At 43.8% G+C, this 18417-nt stretch overlaps 1 protein-coding gene across 3 annotated transcripts in view; it reads left to right on the top strand.

Annotated features, from left to right (window-relative positions):
- LOC126248173 (AP-3 complex subunit delta-1) overlaps nucleotides 1-18417 on the top strand; it is a 507526-nt gene that overhangs the window by 92682 nt on the left and 396427 nt on the right. For all 3 annotated transcript variants that reach the window (XM_049948943.1, XM_049948941.1, XM_049948942.1), the window contains exon 8: nucleotides 15255-15328. In XM_049948943.1, coding sequence (XP_049804900.1) covers nucleotides 15255-15328 — 74 coding nt within the window. The remainder of the gene's footprint in view (nucleotides 1-15254; nucleotides 15329-18417) is intronic.

The raw sequence follows: 18417 nt of genomic DNA, 5'->3' as shown, positions 1-18417 counted from the left end.
TTTCTTCTCTTTTCATATAGAGGCATTAAATTACGCATAAATTAATATTTACAAAAAAATCCAGTATTAAAGTACTTGATGTGTTAAAAGAGTACACAAGAATGTCAGTCAAATTTTTAGCTTGCAAAGACAGTGCATTCCATTTGTCTGCAAAAAGATAAAGGTCAATATTAATGTCATAGTTCCACTCTGCAGTAAAATGTGTGTTTATATCTTGTAGGCATATTAAAACTCTGCAGTAGACTGTAACTATAATACTGTAATACGCTGGGAAAAAATATCCAAGGAGACATATTTTTAAAACAATAAAACCAGCATCTTTGCTGATGAGTAAGGAAACAGAGCATTGATAAGTAATTGGATTGATTTTTATCACGTGCTTTGAATCATTGTCTTAAATGTGGTTTTAATTTTGACTGCATATTTGAGTGTAGTAGAGAAAGTCAGTTGTTAGGTGTGATGGTATAGTAGTTTCCCTATAATAACTATGAAGTAAACATAGTGTGAATGAAGCTTTTCAAACTTCGTTGGGGAGATGATAAAATTTCACTGAAAGTGGACTATATGAAAGACTTTGTGCAACATACAGATTTACTCTTGAAAATCTAATAGTGCGCATTACCAAATACAAGTCGAAAAACCTCTTGCTTCCTCTCATATGCATATCAAGAAGTAACCATCATGTTAAAATTAGGGAAATTATAGCTTGGTAAGAGAATTTTTCCAGTGCATTGATCACAAATGGAGTAGGAGGGGGTAAAATGATACTGGTCCATATGTACCCTTCTCCAGAGTTCATAAAGTGGCCTGTTGGGCATATGATATAGAAGCTAGAAAAACTGCATGAAAATTATAGGAGGACAAATGCACACGATTTTGTTAGTCATACGTAGATGCTGTAGTAATTGTTTCTAATTCAGAAGGTGGAGGAGAATATTACGGCATAGTCTCTAGTTGGTCACTTTATATCATGGAGAAAGTTACTCAATTCTTTGTCATTTTAACTTGAAGAACCAAGTTAAACATGACATTTGTCCATTGTGCCACATGCTGACATTCCCAGACATCATGTGTTTGTATGATAATGCACTGCATTCCTACAAGATGTTAACTTTGTGCCATTTATGTCAGTATTAAGCAAATGTGTTGAACTGTGTATTTGTCATCCTGTGCAGTACACAGGAAAATGATGTTAATGTTCTAAGAACACTGTACTAGAGAAGGACATGAAAACCAAAATCTTGACTGTACACAACAAATGTATAGAAATATGCAGTCAAATTTTGGTATATTCTTTCAAAAAATACTGTATGACTCTGGCCCAGTGCCAACATTAAAAAAATTTCCTGGCAAGGGATTGGGGAATAGAACTGTTTTGTCAAAATTTTTTGCAGTGATGTTTTTGACTTGTTTAATGAATTGACTTTGTGGATAAAAATTGATCTTCCACTATCTTCCTTGTGTTTTACTTTGGCAACATCTAGGTGAAGTACATTATTTTCAGCCTGTTTACTTATCATTTGGTGGAAAGAACAGTAATCCTGTAATGGTGCCACATGCTGCATGTAAAACAGTTTCTAATGTTGGCAACTGTGAAACTTAGAACACATGAAATAGCATTTACAAAAACAAGTACTTAAATCTAAAGGAGGTTTTCCTACAGCTGACAGTCACTCGTTTCAAAATTGTATGTGTTACAGAGGCATCTACTGGAAGAATCCATCATTAGACTATTCATTGTCAGGAAAGGAACAGTAATAACTTTTCAGGTCCTCATCATAAAAAATTTCATATACTGTGTGGTAATTACATTAACTAATAAGAGTTTTCAACATATGTTATTTCAGGCTTTGAGTTTTCGACAGGCACACAGGAAAGAATTGAAACTTTGCTAGCTTTTGAACAAGTCCTTCGGTGACCTGGTGTACATTTACTTACATGGATGCACTCACTGTTGATGGGGTTGGATGGTTGTTGAATCAAAACAGTTGGTAGCAAACGACATTTGGAGACCTACTGCACCATAGGTGCCAGTTGTATTAGTGTTACTCACATGAGGTGTTCTATAATAGTGGACTTCCATTTTTCAAATCCCACATGGGGCTTGCAACTCGTCTGTGGATACATGTGTGGTGAACATAGGGCCCCAAGCCATTGCAATACTTACTCCTTATCTGCACTGCAGTTTTTCTTTGTGGTTATTTGTTTTCTCTGACTTCGTATGTAGGATTGCTTCCCTGTTGATAGCTTGCCTTTTTTGTGGGATTCTGATTATAATTGCTTATTTCATTGTTTGTAGCCTTCTTTTTCCTCCCTGGCCACACCATGGGAGGAACAAAAGGCTATGAATGAGAGCGAAAGGTATTCGCCCCGGTATCTCGTCTGTACCAGAGCTGATGGGGAATTGTTTGTGTCTGTGAAGCCTCAGTTCTTTGTTGAACATTTAGAGGACACGTTCGGGGAGGTGGAAGGCTTGTCCAAAATGCGGTCAGGGTCAGTCTTAATAAAAACAGCATCCTCTGCCGAGTCACGAGCCTTGCTCGCTTGTATGAAGCTGGGGGATGTTTCTGTTACTATCACCCCACATAAAAGCTTAAATATGGTCCAGGGAATTATTTTTCACAGAGATCTCCTTTTACAGTCCGATGACGAGCTGCACGCCAACTTAGAGTGACGAGGGGTCCATTTTGTCCGGCGCGTCCACCGGGGTCCGAGGGATCACCAAGTTGCCACCGGTGCCTTCATCTTGGCCTTCGAGGGTGACATGTTACCTGAGAAGGTCAAGGTGGTGGTATACCGTTGTGATGTCAAGCCCTATATCCCTCCCCCGGTGCGGTGCTTCAAGTGTTGGAAGTTCGGCCATATGTCTTCTCGCTGTGCTTCCAGCCTCATATGTCGCGATTGTGGTCGACCATCCCATCCTGATACTCCATGTGCCCCGCCTCCCATCTGTGTGAACTGCGGGGAGCACCATCCCCCTTGCTCGCCGGACTGTAAGATTCTCCAGAAGGAGCGGAAAATAATGGATAGGCTGACCTACACTGAGGCTAAGCGTAAGTTTGAACAACTGCATCCAGTACAAATGACGTCCACTTATGCCGCCACTGTCGCTCCTGTTACAGTTCCTATAGCTGCACCACACAATGTTAGCTCTCAGAGCCAGAGAACCAAACCTGCCCCCTTGATGGTGGGGGGCACTACACTCCCTGTTGCTCCTGCTCCATCTACTTCAGGAGCAACGCCCCCCCCCCCCCCCCCCAACCATCGGGAACACCAGTTCCCCCTTCCCAGCCAGAGAAGCGTAAGACTTCTTCGGCTCCTGTTGCCAGGAAGGGGTCCCTTGGGGACCTCCCTTCGCAAGTTCCGACCGGTACAAAAGCAGACAGCCGCAAGTGGCTCAAACAACCACCGGTCCCTGGTCGTAGGGCCTCACGGTCGTCGTCCGTCCCTGAGACTGACCCAGTGAAGCTCTCCCAGCCTGAACGACCAAAGGCAGAGCGAAGTAAGCTGAAAAAGAAAAAGGTTCCCAAGAATCCCGACATTGCGGTGGCACCCATTCCACCGCTTCCAACAAGCTCAGCGTCTGAGGACGAGGTCGAGATTCTGGCGTCTGCTGAAGACATGGATCTCGCCGGTCCCTCAGACGCCATGGATGTCACTCGTGCGGGTTTTGAATCTGTGGCAGTGAGTGAACAAGCGGCGTAAATCGCCTTCCTAGTCCCTTCACGCCTTATCAGCCATTGACAATTTCATACTCCAGTGGAACTGCAGCGGTTTCTTCCACCATCTAGCTGAGCTCAGACAACTTATCAGCCTTCACCCTTTCGTCTGCATTGCTCTTCAGGAAACTTGGTTTCCTGCAATGCGAACCCCTGCCCTCCGTGGCTATCGGGGTTATTATACGAACCGGGCAGCTTGTGAAAGGGTGTCTGGTGGCATCTGCATATATGTCCTTAACTCTCTTCACAGCGAGTCTGTCCCTCTACAAATGCATTTAGAGGCTGTCGCTGTTCGGGTGTGGACGCCACAGGCTGTTACCGTCTGCAGTCTTTACCTTCCACCGGATGGTGATGTTGCGCAGCATGTCCTGGCTGCGCTGATATCCCAATTGCCGCCACCTTTCTTGTTACTGGGCGACTTCAACGCCCATAACCCTCTGTGGGGTGGGTCGATGGCGACAGGTCGAGGCGCCACCATTGAGCATTTCTTGGCACAGCTCGATCTTTCGATTTTAAATGATGGTTCCTTCACACACTTCAGCGTGGCGCATGGCACATACTCCGCCATCGACCTTTCCATCTGCAGCCCTAGCTTCTTACCGTCTGTCCAATGGAGAGTGCATGACGATCTGTGTGGTAGTGACCACTTTCCGATCTTTCTGTCACTGCCACGGCGACACTCTTCTGGGCGCCCTAGCAGATTGGCTATGAATAAGGCTGACTGGGACTTGTTCTCCTCCACTGCCGCTATTGAGCCTCTCTCTAATGCTAACATTGATGTGGTGGTTCAATCGGTCACCACCGGCATCGTTACTGCCGCCGAATCTGCCATTCCGCGTTCTTCTGGGTCCCCTCGGCGACGGACTGTGCCTTGGTGGTCGCCTGAGATCGCTGAAGCGACTAAAGATCGCAGGCGGGCGCTCCAGCGTCACAAGTGACATCCCTCAATCGAACACCTTATCGCCTTCAAACGGCTGTGTGCGCGAGCCCGCCGCCTTATCCGCCAACGCAAGCAGGAGTGCTGGGAGCGGTATGTGTCCACCATTGGCCTCCATGTCACTCCATCGCAGGTCTGGACCAAGATTCGACGCCTCTATGGCTATCGGACCCCAGTCAGCATCCCTGCACTCTCACTGAATGGAGCAGTTTGTACTGACTCCGACGTCATTGCAAACCGCTTGGCAGAGCATTTTGCTCTGAATTCCGCTTCTGCCAATTACCCCTTGGCCTTGCGCTCCATTAAAGAGCAGATGGAACGTTGGAGCCTTTCTTTTCGCACCCACCATTCGCACCCACCATCCGGAATCGTACAATGTTCCATTCAGTGAGTGGGAATTTCGCAGTGCCCTCGCCACTTGTTCTGATACCGCTCCTGGGCCAGATGGCATCCACTGTCAGATGCTGAAACACCTTTCAGTGGACTGCCAGCGACGCCTCCTCGATCTTTACAACCGTATTTGGGTCGAGGGGGAGTTTCCGTCGCAATGGTGGGAAAGTATTGTTATCCCCGTTTTGAAACCTGGAAAGAACCCTCTGGAGGTGGACAGCTACCGTCCCATTAGCTTCACCAACGTTCTTTGCAAGTTGCTTGAACAGATAGTGAGCCGGCGGTTGAATTGGGTACTGGAGTCTCGGGGCCTTCTGGCTCCGTCTCAGGGTGGGTTCCGTAAAGGCCGCTCCGCCACCGACAATCTGGTGAGTCTGGAGTCGGCCATCTGTACTGCCTTTACCCGCCGTCAGCACCTGGTCGCTGTCTTTTTCGACATGCGGAATGCGTACGATACGACATGGCGTCATCACATATTTTCTACGCTTCATGGATGGGGTCTTCGGGGCCCTCTGCCGATCTTGATACGAAATTTTCTGTCGTATCGTACCTTCCGCGTGCAGGTCGCGACCTCTCATAGTTCCTCCCGAGTCCAGGAGAACGGGGTACCACAGGGATCTGTCCTCAGGGTCTGCCTGTTTTTAATCGCAATAAACGGGCTCGCTGCAGCGGTGGGAAATTCTGTCTCCGCTTCCCTGTATGCTGACGACATCTGCCTTTACTACAGCTCTACTGGCATTGCAGCTGTTGAACGTCAGCTACAGGGCGCTATCCGCAAGGTGCAGACTTGGGCTGCAGCGCATGGTTTTCAGTTTTCGGCTGCCAAGACCCGCGTTATGCATTTCTGCCGGCGCCGAACAGTTCATCCTGAGCCGCGGCTTTATCTTGACGACGAACTTTTTGCTGTGGTGGAGACCCACAGGTTTTTGGGGGTAGTTTTTGATGCTTGGTTGACTTGGCTGCCTCATATTCGGCAGCTTAAACATGTGTGTTGGAGGCATCTAAATGATCTGCGATGCTTGAGCCACACCAGCTGGGGTGCCGACCGATCTACCCTGTTACGGCTCTACCAGGCGTTAATCCAGTCCCGTCTGGATTATGGGAGCCTGGCTTATGGCTCAGCATCCCCATCTGCGTTGTGGGTGCTGGACCCAATACTACACAGCGGGATACGACTGGCCACTGGTGCCTTCTGGACCAGCCCTGTGGACAGCGTACTTGTGGAGGCTGGTGTCCCTCCACTGCGACTGAGGCACCAACATTTACTGGCCGCTTATGCTGCCCATGTTTTTAGCTTGCCTGGGCATCCAAACTATCATCTCCTGTTCCCGCAATCGGTCGTCCATCTGCCAGAACGTCAGCTCCGGTCAGGTTGTACGATCGCGGTCCGCGTCAAAGAACTTCTCTCCGGGCTTCGGGTTTTCAATGTTCCACCTCCTTTCCGGGCCACTTTGCGTACACCTCCATGGCGTGTTCCTCGCCCTTGCCTTCGGCTCCACTTGGCACAGGGCCCGAAGGACTCAGTCCCTACAGAGGCCTTCTGCCGCCGCTTTTATTCCATCCTGGCCACGCATCAGGGCTCTGATGTTGTTTACACTGACGGTTCGATGGTTGCTGGTCGTGTCGGTTATGCGCTAACTCTAGAGGACCATTCCAAACAACGTTCCTTGCCGGCTGGCTGCAGCGTTTACACTGCTGAGCTGGTTGCCATCTTTCGAGCCCTAGAGTATATCAGGTCCTGCTCAGGTGAGTCCTTCATTATCTGTAGCGATTCCCTGAGCGGTTTACGACCTCTCGACCAGTGTTTCCCTTGTTCTCGTCTGGTGATGGCTATCCAGGAGTCCCTGCATACTCTTGCCCATTGCGGCCGCTCTGTGGTCTTTGTGTGGACCCCCGGTCATGTCGGTATTCCGGGCAATGAACGTGTTGACCGCCTGGCCAAACAGGCCACCAGTGAACCCACTCTAGACATTGGCCTTCCGGAGACTGATTTGAGGGCAGTCTTACGCCGCAAAGTTATCTCGCTTTGGGACGCTGAATGGCGCGGTCTGGCCACCCCTAACAAACTCTGTGCCGTCAAGGAGACGACGACGACTGTGTGGCACTCCTCCTTGCGAGTCTCGCAAGGAGTCTGTTGTCCTCTGCCAACTGCGTATTGGGCACACACGTATGACCCACGGCAACTTATTGCGCCGTGAGGACCCCCCTCTCTGTCGCTGCGGCTCGGCATTGACAGTGGTCCACATTTTGTTGGGGACTGTCCACTTTTATCTGTGCTCAGGCAGACGTTTGTGCTGCCTGACACGCTCTCTGCCCTTTTAATAGATGACTCTGCCATGGTGGACTTAGTTTTGCCTTTTATTCGGGCATGGGGTTTTTATTGTTTAATCTGAGTGTTTGTTTTTAATATTGATTCTGGCTTTTAGCCTCTGATTTTAAACTGAGTTTTTAATGTGTTCTTGGTAGTTGGCTTCTCTTTTTTTTCTCTCTGGTCGGCCAACCACCGTCACACTCTGTGTGTTTTAATTGGTTTTGTTTGATCTCTGTCGGAGTATTTCTTGTCCTGTGTCGTCTGCTGTCTTTCCTGTTGCTCGTTTTTTCTTCTCTTTGGGTGGTCTTTTTTTTTTTTTTTTTTAAAAAAAAAAAAAAAAGGGACCGATGACCGTACCAGTCTGGTCCCTTTAATCCCACAAACCAACCAACCAACCTGACAAACTATTGGAGGATCTGACTTGCGACTGATACCTTTGGATGAGCATCATGGGCAGTCTCCTGGCAGAGGCTGGCATTCCTCCTCTACAAGTTAGATACTACTATTTATTACAGCATTAAGCCATACATGTTTGCAGCTAACATGAATAAGGAAACTGCCATATCCTTTTCTGCAGCAAGGCAATTTACCTACCACAAAAGCAGCCCACGTCTGGTATCCCTCTCACTGGGTCATCTTTGCGGATCTTCCAACTGTGTTGGATACCTCACTCAAAAATCTGCTTGGACCTATCCTTCAGGCCAAAGTAAATGGTAGATCTCTCTGCATTTCAGCATTTGTTCCTCTCGGTTCTTTACAAACTTACTGGTTCAAAAGTCTTCAATATAGATGTCTCAAAGATTGTCAGTCGTTTTCAGTCATATCAGCTATCACTGGACATATTTTGGGGTTGATGAACAACACTCCTTGCCACAAGAGTGCACTGTTTTTACAGTAGAATTAGTGGCAATTATCTAAGCCCTCTGTTGTACTTGCACTCAACCTCATGCAAATTTGTCAATATCAATGAAATACTCAAACAGCCATCTAACTGAGATGTTATTTTATTTTGAAGGCTACCACATTCGGCCCCATATGCATCTCTCCAAATAAATGATAATGTCATATAGTACCATATATCCCTGGATGTCATGAATTCAGCTGAATGAAGCACTAGTGAAACGGCTGAGTTCATGACATCCAGGGATATATGGCACTATGTGACATTTAGTTTATTTGGAGAGATGCATATGGGGCCTGAAGACGGCATAATGGAATGAATAACATAAATCTCAGTTACATTGCTGTTGGAGAATTTAATTGGCATTGACAATTACTTAACCAGCCAATGTCCCCCGTCCATGATGGATCAAGAGAGATTCATGGAAATTTTGTTATCTGCAGTAAGTCTCCATGCAGCCTGTAGGCCATAACCTCAACTAGCAAATGCTACCTTGAGAATCAGTTGATTTTGACCATTCACAGTCTTCTTCCTGACATCCACGGTACTGAGAGCTCGACTGTATCCCTCTGCTTGTATTGGGATTATGTGAATTGAGCTTGGCAGTTGGGTAGCAAAGATGGCTATCAACCAGAAAATGTTAGAGATACAGATACCGGGATCTGACTCATTGGCACTGCGCTTTTGCCTTTTGCAGGATTGTAGCAGAGTATTACACACTATTGCTACTATGAACAAACTACAAGCAATGAATAGGGTACACTGTGATCTTCCCTTCGCTTGTCCCGAAAGAAGTTTTGTATGCTTTACCTGGTCTGTATTGGCAACACTTGACTGACCTGTGGTAACATTCTCAGGTGAGAGGACCTCCTCCATTGTTGTTGTGTTTACTTTCTGTTGGTGGCCCATATCCTGTTAGTGCCCCAACTGTGCTGTGTTGCAGCAAATACTGATGCTTTGGGACCCATTGCCTCTGCTTTTAGACTATGGTGTCCAAGCAGCAATTCTGGTTTTATATTTTATCCAAGTAAGTTGTTTTTTTACCCTCATAAAAAGTCTGTCACTTTTATGGTTATGTGACCTGAGCAGCCAGCCATTAATTTACAGTGACTCGGAGACTGCTGGTTGGGATCAGAAGTTGACCACAAGCCATTTCCTTCACTCTGCTACTTATATGGTTCTTTGAATCAAGTGATAATGCAAAAGATCGAATTGGCTGTCCATCCATTTCTCCTGTGTTCTGAGGTTCCACCATAAACACAACCTCAGAAATTACATCATATTCACAAGAGACTGCCCAATATTGGTGATTGCCAAGATTATAAATTTCATTGCTGCTTGTATATAAGAATACCTTATCTCTTTACTCACCTCTCATAGGTGTCACTATCATCCCAGATAATGATACCAATAATGATGCGAACATTTTAGGTCAGGTTTTACCATGGCTGTTATTGATGTGGAGTGAAGCAAAAAGTTTACTGTTACCAGGCACTGTTTCTTTATATCCACGATGTGTTTCAAAGTTTAAACCTCCATCATCTGGTGCGTTTGGTTGTGTTATTACGACATGTCCATGTTGTGTTACGTTTTTGAGGTAACTCGTGGCAATGACTCCAGTGGTCACAGGCTCCTTTCTCTGTCGTAACACATAACATGTGTTATATGAAAGTTTATGTGTCGAAAGTTTACATGTAGTGTTACGAAGAAGAAAGGAGCCTGTGACCATTGGAGACAATGCCACAAGTTACCCACACATGTAAATCCACCTGATCAAGGTTTAAACATTCGAAACATGTCGTGGGCATAAATAAACTGTGACTAGTGATGCCGATGATGATGATGATGATGATGATGATGATGATGATGGGGGGGATGATGATGATGATGGGGGGGATGATGATGATGATGGGGGGGGGATGATGATGATGATGGGGGGGGATGATGATGATGATGATGGGGGGGATGATGATGATGATGGGGGGGATGATGATGATGATGATGATGATGATGATGGGGGGGATGATGATAAATAGTGATACCCCAGACAACTGGCTTAGGTAGCAAGGAAAAAAGTGAAGATAATACCTATTGTAAACCATTTCTTTTTGTTTATTTTATTTCTCCTTGTATTGTCTAAATGTACATAATCAATATATTGCATAAGTTTAGAATAGGTATTGATAACTTTTTTTGGCAGATACTTCATGTCAATCAAAAACATCAAAATTACAGTTTTGATTAGTAAGTGTGTGTTAAAAATAAGATTTTCTCAAGGAGCTCATTAAAAAAAAAAAAAAAAAAAAATCGGAGGGCCGTATATTCATTGTCATCTTATACTCTGGTACATAGGGTATATATCATCTTAATGTGATTATGTATTGCACTTTCTCTGCAGTTATTTCAAACTTGTATTTACAAAAGTATTCCATGCATTGTTTTACCTCTTAACAGTCTCATTGAAGATATTGTTTGAGCCATTAGAATCAGAACAATATATAGATGCATTTATTTTATGCTCTCTGTGTTGTAATAGTTGCGTGTAGAACAAAACAAAGTGAGAATGCTAAGAACATAAAAATAGAACATGCAAGTGTTAAAAGAATTTTGCATAGGACTTCAGTTACTTCTCCCCCCCCCCCCCCCCCCCCTCTCTCTCTCTCTCTCTCTCTCTCTCTCTCTCTCTCTCTCTCTCTCTCTCTCTCTCTCTCTCTCTAGTTGTGCAGTTTGACATGAGATGACTAGAAATGTGGGCGAGAAGGAAATGATAGAAAATAAATTAGATTGATCTAGCAGCTTAATGAGGCTTGATCAGTCATTTTCTGGCTGAGAATCATTTTCTGCATGCATTTCAATCTCTGTATCAAGTGATTAATGTGAAAATGTTTCCCACGTGATTATGGCCGCATTACAGGAATTAACAGACTTTGAACGCAGAATGGCAGTTAGAGCTAGACGCACAGGACATTCCATTTTAGAAATCGCTAGGGAATTCAGTATTCTGAGATCCACAGTGTCAAGAGTGTGCCTAGAATACAGATCTCGGGCATTACCTGTCACCACAGACAATGCAGTGGCCTTCACTTAATGATCAAGAGCAGCGAAGTTTGCATTGAGTTGTCGGTGCTAACAAACAAGCAGTACTGCTTGAAAAAACCACAGAAATCAATGTGCAGCATACAACAAATGTATCCGTTAGGACAGTGCAGTGAAATTTGGCATTAATAGGCTATAGCAGCAGACGACTGATGTGAGTGCCTTTGCTAAAGACACATCGCCTGCCGTGTCTCTCCTTGGCTTGTGAACATATCAGTTGGACCCTACATAACTGGAAAACCATGGCATGGTCAGACAAGTCCTGATTTCAGTTATTAAGAGCTAATGGTAGGGTTTGAGTGTGGCACATACCCAACAAGCCATGGACTTAAGTTGTCAATAAGACAGTGTGCAAGCTGGTTGTGGCTGCATAGTAATGTGGGCTGTGTTTACATGGAATGGAATGGACTGGGACCTCTGGTCCAACTGAACCAAACATTGACTGGAAATGGTTTTGTTCAACTACTTGGTAGACAATTTGCAGCCATCTATGTACTTCATGTTCCCACACAATGATGGAATTTTTGTGGATGACAATGCACCATGTCACCAGGCTATAGCTGTTCGTGATTGGTTTGAAAAACATTCTCGACAATTCAAATGGTGACAATCTCCAGAAGTATAGTACTATCTTGTAATCCACATCTACATATAAATGCTCGGCAGACCACCATACGGTGCATGGCAGAGGTGATTTCGTTCCACTCACAAATGGAGCGAGGGAAAAATGACTGTCTAAAAGCCCCCACAATTCAGGTGAATGTTTTGACCACTCAGATTGCTTGACATGAATCCCATTGAACATATATGGGACATAATTGATAGGTCAGTTCATGCACAAAATCCTGAACCAGCAACAATTTTGCAATTATGGCCAGCTGTAGAGGCAGCATGGCTCATTATTTCTGCAGGGTATTTCCAACTACTTGTTCAGCCCATGCCATGTCAAGTTGCATTACTACACTAGGCAAAAGATCTGACACAATGTTAGTAGGTATCCCATGACATTTGTCACCTTAGTGTATTGAGGGCTCCCAAATTCGGACATCCATCTCTCAACTGACATTTGAATCAATGTGATGTATTTCTATTTCCAAAATCAAAGAAAGCCTAGGACTATTGTTTTGAGATACCAGTAGGGGCTCTCTCATTTTCCATAAACGAAATATTGTGACTTCACTAGTGGTTTGAGAGAATGCACTTGTGCATATTGCTTGATGGACAGCACTTTTATAAGATGCAGAGAGAATGTCCCCAAAAATCAAAGTTTCTCTATCACTTTTAAAAACTTCCCTTGTAGATGTCGTAATAATAATAATAATAATAATAATAATCACAAGCGGATGTACAATACTAGCAAATACAGAATACCCCAGAAGACATGACAATGTAGCAAAAATAATACATCAACAGCTTGCCTTACAACATAAACTTATAAAACAACACGTTCCCCCAAGTATGCACCACAAAATGCACTGGAGAATGATGAATACAAATTATACTGGAACAGAACCATTATAACAGATAAAACAAACACCACATAACAAACCTGACATCATACTCACCAATAAAAAGAAGAAATAAACACAACTAATCGAAATATCCATACCCAATACAACAAATATACAAAAGAAAACAGGAGAAAAAAAATTGAAAAATACATCCAACTGGCTGAGGAAGTCAAGGACATGTGGCATCAGGATAAAGTTGACATTATACCAATTATACTATCAACTACAGGAGTCCTACCACACAATATCCACCAGTACATCAATGCAATACAGCTACAGCCAAACTTATATATACAACTACAGAAATCCGTAATTATTGATACATGTTCAATTACCCAAAAGTTCCTAAATGCAATATAACATATACCGTACAGTTAAAAGGAAGTCACGCTTGATCAAGGCCACGTTACTTTCCATTTTTGACCATACATAACGTCTGAGAAAAGAAAGAAAGAAAGAAAGATAATAATAATAAAATAGGAATAGATAATACAAATATTAAAGAAGAACTAAAAGAAAAATATAGACAAAGACTAACAAAAATACTGAAAACAGAATTGATAGCAAGAAACAAGACAAAAGCTATAAATACCTATGCTATACCAATATTGACCTAGTCATTTGGAGTAGTGAAATGGAGTAATACAGACCTAGAAGCACTCAATACACTTACAAGATCACAATACCACAAATATAGAATACATCACATACATTCAGCAACAGAAAGATTCACATTGAGCAGAAAGGAAGCAGGAAGGGGATTTATCGACATAAAAAACCTACATTATGGACAGGTAGACAATTTAAGAAAATTCTTTACAGAACGAGCAGAAACTAGCAAAATACACAAAGCAATCACTCATATAAATACATCGGCTACACCATTGCAATTTCATAACCACGTCTACAACCCTTTAGATCACATAACATCAATAGATATGAAGAAAGTAAATTGGAAAAAGAAAACACTACATGGCAAGCACCCGTATCATCTAACACAGCTACACATCGATCAAGACGCATCCAACACATGGCTAATAAAAGGCAATATATACAGTGAGACAGAAGGGTTCATGATTGCAATACAGGATCAAACAATAAACACCAGATATTACAGCAAGCATATTATTAAAGATCCCAATACCACAACAGATAAATACAGACTTTGCAAACAGCAAATAGAAACAGTAGATCTCATCACATGCGGATGTACAATACTAGCAAATACAGAATACCCCAGAAGACATGACAATGTAGCAAAAATAATACATCAACAACTTGCCATACAACATAAACTAATAAAACAACACGTTCCCACATACAAGTATGCACCACAAAATGTACTGGAGAATGGTGAATACAAATTATACTGGAACAGAACCATTATAACAGATAAAACACCACCACATAACAAACCTGACATCATACTCACCAATAAAAAGAAGAACTCAACACAACTAATCGAAATATCCATACCAAATACAACAAATATACAGAAGAAAACGGGAGAAAAAAATTGAAAAATATATCCAACTGGCTGAGGAAGTCAGACATATGGCATCAGGATAAAGTTGACATCATACCAATTATACTATCAACTACAGAAGTCATACCACACAATATCCACCAGTACATCAACGCAATACAGCTACATCCAAACGTATATATACAACTACAGAAATCTGTAATTATTGATACATGTTCAATTACCCGAAAGTTCCTAAATGCAATGTAACATATACCGTACAGTTAAAAGGAAGTCACGCTTGATCAAGGTCCGCGTCACTTTCCATTTTTAACCAGACATAACGTCTGAGACAGGAAAGAGAAATAATAATGTTTTTGCACACACATTTCCGTTCATTTTACCTCTACTGCATTTAACCATTCAATCCAGAATGAGGTGACACATGCATTTCTTTCAGTAGTTAGGAAAATCAGCACAGCATATTTCTATTAAACTGTTTACATCATCCCATATTAATTCAGTTTATACTCTTGAAGTAAACTACAGATCCATTGTAACAACATGTGTGTTAAGTCAGCATAAAATGTGCTACCTTGTTTCCCCTATTCTTTCTATGTGCACAGAGACTACCGTTGTAGATGTAATTCAAAGTGGCAGACCTGGATGAAATTTTATATCTGTTGATTGAGCTTCACTTTTAAAGGTGACTGACTCAGCACTTCATTGTTCATACTGGTTTCAACTTTGCAGTTTGGAGTTATGACTCGCATAGAACCGAAAATTGGGCGTAAACTTTCGCAGCCTTTGATAGAACTCATCTCCAGGTAACATGAACTGGTTGAGTTGCTTCTGATTTCCCCTGCAGGCTCTCGTAGCAAAGTAAATATAGATACCCTTCACAATCTTTTGTTTTATTTTCAGTTTGGTGCTCTGACCCCTTTGGAACCTCGGCTTGGTAAAAAATTGATAGAACCTCTTACAAATCTCATCCACAGGTAAAAAAACTGTGCTTGCAATAATAATACTAAAAATAGTATTCTGTTATTAGTTTGCAGAAATACGTAGCTATACCCAGCTTACATTTGAAATTTTTGACTAAACCTAGATGCTAAGCAAATAGTGTACAAGTTTTTTCTGTCATTAATTCGAAATATAGAATATTTTCCACTAATAATAGTATAATTGTGTTTTTAAATTAACCTATCACATACTGAGAGTTGTACACTTGTGACATTGCTTCACAACTGTTTCTGAGACCTTTTACATAGGTGAAGATGTTATGGTTATTATTGACAAATGGTATCAATTGGAACTGCAGTTAGAACAAAGTTAGTGATTTTATAGCCCTTTTGTGCAACATTTCATTGCATTGACTAAAATTGGTAACATTCCTCCTTTGTGTTCCTATCGCCCCTCAGAGCACATGTTGTTAACCCTAATGTAATGTTCACTTTTATTGTCACTTCCACGTGTCACGTATCCTTGTAACACAGTAATAGATATGCTGGAGTTTAATTTTGAAGTATTAATGTGAGTAATAGATTTGCATTTGAATTATGATCATAGAAAGAAGTGGTTTTATTATAACCCTATAGTCCAGTCCCAACGCCCCCCACTCCCTCACTCACCAGTCCACTCCTGGCGCCCACCTCCACAGTCCGGACCACAGCTGGCGCCCCACCCCCACCGTCCGGTCCACACCTGGCGCCCACCCCCACCGTCCGGTCCACACCTGGCGCCCACCCCCACCGTCCGGTCCACACCTGGCGCCCACCCCCACCGTCCGGTCCACACCTGGCGCCCACCCCCACCGTCCGGTCCACACCTGGCGCCCACCCCCACCGTCCGGTCCACAGCTGGCGCCCACCCCCACCGTCCGGTCCACAGCTGGCGCCCACCCCCACCGTCCGGTCCACAGCTGGCGCCCACCCCCACCGTCCGGTCCACAGCTGGCGCCCACCCCCACCGTCCGGTCCACACCTGGCGCCCACCCCCACCGTCCGGTCCACACCTGGCGCCCACCCCCACCGTCCGGTCCACACCTGGCGCCCACCCCCACCCCACCGTCCGGTCCACACCTGGCGCCCACCCCCACCCCACCGTCCGGTCCACACCTGGCGCCCACCCCCACCCCACCGTCCGGTCCACACCTGGCGCCCACCCCCACCCCACCGTCCGGTCCACACCTGGCGCCCACCCCCACCCCACCCCCCGCCATTCATCAGTACATACCTGGTGCGTCCCCACTGGCCGGTCCGCACCCAGTACTCTCGATCTCGCTTCCCCTCCCCCCCCCTCCTCTACTCCCTAAAAACACACACACACACACACACACACACACACACACACACGTCTGCTCCTGGCACCTTGCACCCGGCAGCGCTGTACTTGCCAGCTGCCACCGGCAGTCCAGTGCTCAACAACCCACTCCCAAACTCCAGGCCCCCTTTACACAGCATGGTCATCTGTCACCCTCCCTGTATCCTCCAGTCGACTGCCTTGCCACCCACTCTCCAGGTCCCTGCAGCATGCAGTCCTTGCCACCCCGTCTCTCCTCCACCTGCTTTCCATGCCATCCACTTCCTTTCATTTTGTACTTCCTCCTCTCTCCCATAACCTTTAACTAACATCCAAACTTCTTTACAGCCTTCTGACTCTTCCCAGTCTCTGTCTCCTTATATTCCTGCTCAGGGTTACCTCCTCCCCGATACACACTTCCAGGCTGTGGCTCATCAGTTGTTTATACTCCTGTACCCTACTGCCCTCTTAGAATTTCTGTCATTCTAACTTTTCTCTTTAAGTTCCTGCTCCTTCTTGTTATATTATGATTCACTTCTTTGGCAGTGCTACATGTCGAATGTGAGAGGTAAATTTTCGATTCATCATACAGTTTTAATGACATGTGATTAATACTAAATTATGTTTGCCCGAATACTTGATTTATACATTGCAAAACTATATAGCCTTTGACTTGTCTTACTGATTTTTAAACTTCCTGAGTCAGCTACAGAGTAACTAAAATTTTAGTGTGGACTCTGAAATGCAGCACTAATTGATATTTTTGTAATACACAAATCATTGTGAGAGGTGAAGAAGGATTAAGTGGCAGAAAAAAAAAGAAAAACAAGGAACTGTAAGTGAACGTTGGGCAACTTACAGGTTTATTGGATGGTGACTGCAGATATAGATTTCACTGGTATTGCTGAAATGTGTTTTGTCCATTCCAAAAGTTGCATTCCTATTTCATACATAAACTATCCAATTGGTTCCAAGAATACTTACCTGTAGGTTTTGTTATACATTGTTCACAATTAAAGATAAACTGTTACTTGCTGCCTTGCATTTCTGCCATTCAGCATTGCCAGGAACCCACAGTTGTGGGGAGGGAGCACACACGAAGAAACAGAGTTGACAGTTTCTATTAATTTTAATGTATTTTATTGTTAACTGATTTTGTCTGGCTGCACTGTTCTCATAGAAACGTCATACAGACTCTCACTTTCTGGCCAGTTGTCCGCTTACACACTGCTTGCCTCTCCACACCCACATCTCCCGAAATATGTTGTTCTTACAAGCTCTCCAATTGCTGGGAGTGGGAGTTTGCAGGATACTTAATTCCCCCACAAAACGGTTTCCCTAAATTATCCAAAATTTTTGGAAATAATAAACTCCAGTGTCCCCAGGTGGATTGCTGCTCAGTGATGTAATATAGTTTGTGCTAGTATTACCCATACTAAATTAGGAAATTCTAAAATGTAAACAGAAGTGCAATCTCTGGCACATCATTTTCAGACAGTTTCTAATTGTGATACTATGTGTTTTCAATATGCTACATCTGTGAGACCTGTGTGTAATTGGTTAAATTACCCTAAGTTGCAGCCAGTTAAATACACTTTTTAGTTGTTCAATGATTCAGTTGAATATACACACTTCCAAAATCAGACAAATTTAAAAATATCCACTATGGGGTAAAATCACAAATATAAATTCAAATTTCAAATATTGAAGGGAAAGTTTTCAATTTAAATGACCTCGGTTATAATAAAAGGATGATTTGCTAACTACCAGGGACATCAATTGGTAC

The sequence above is a fragment of the Schistocerca nitens genome, chromosome 3 (assembly GCF_023898315.1).
Source record: "Schistocerca nitens isolate TAMUIC-IGC-003100 chromosome 3, iqSchNite1.1, whole genome shotgun sequence".
In the NCBI taxonomy this organism is placed as follows: domain Eukaryota; kingdom Metazoa; phylum Arthropoda; class Insecta; order Orthoptera; family Acrididae; genus Schistocerca; species Schistocerca nitens.
This window is presented reverse-complemented; position numbering and strand designations above follow the sequence as displayed.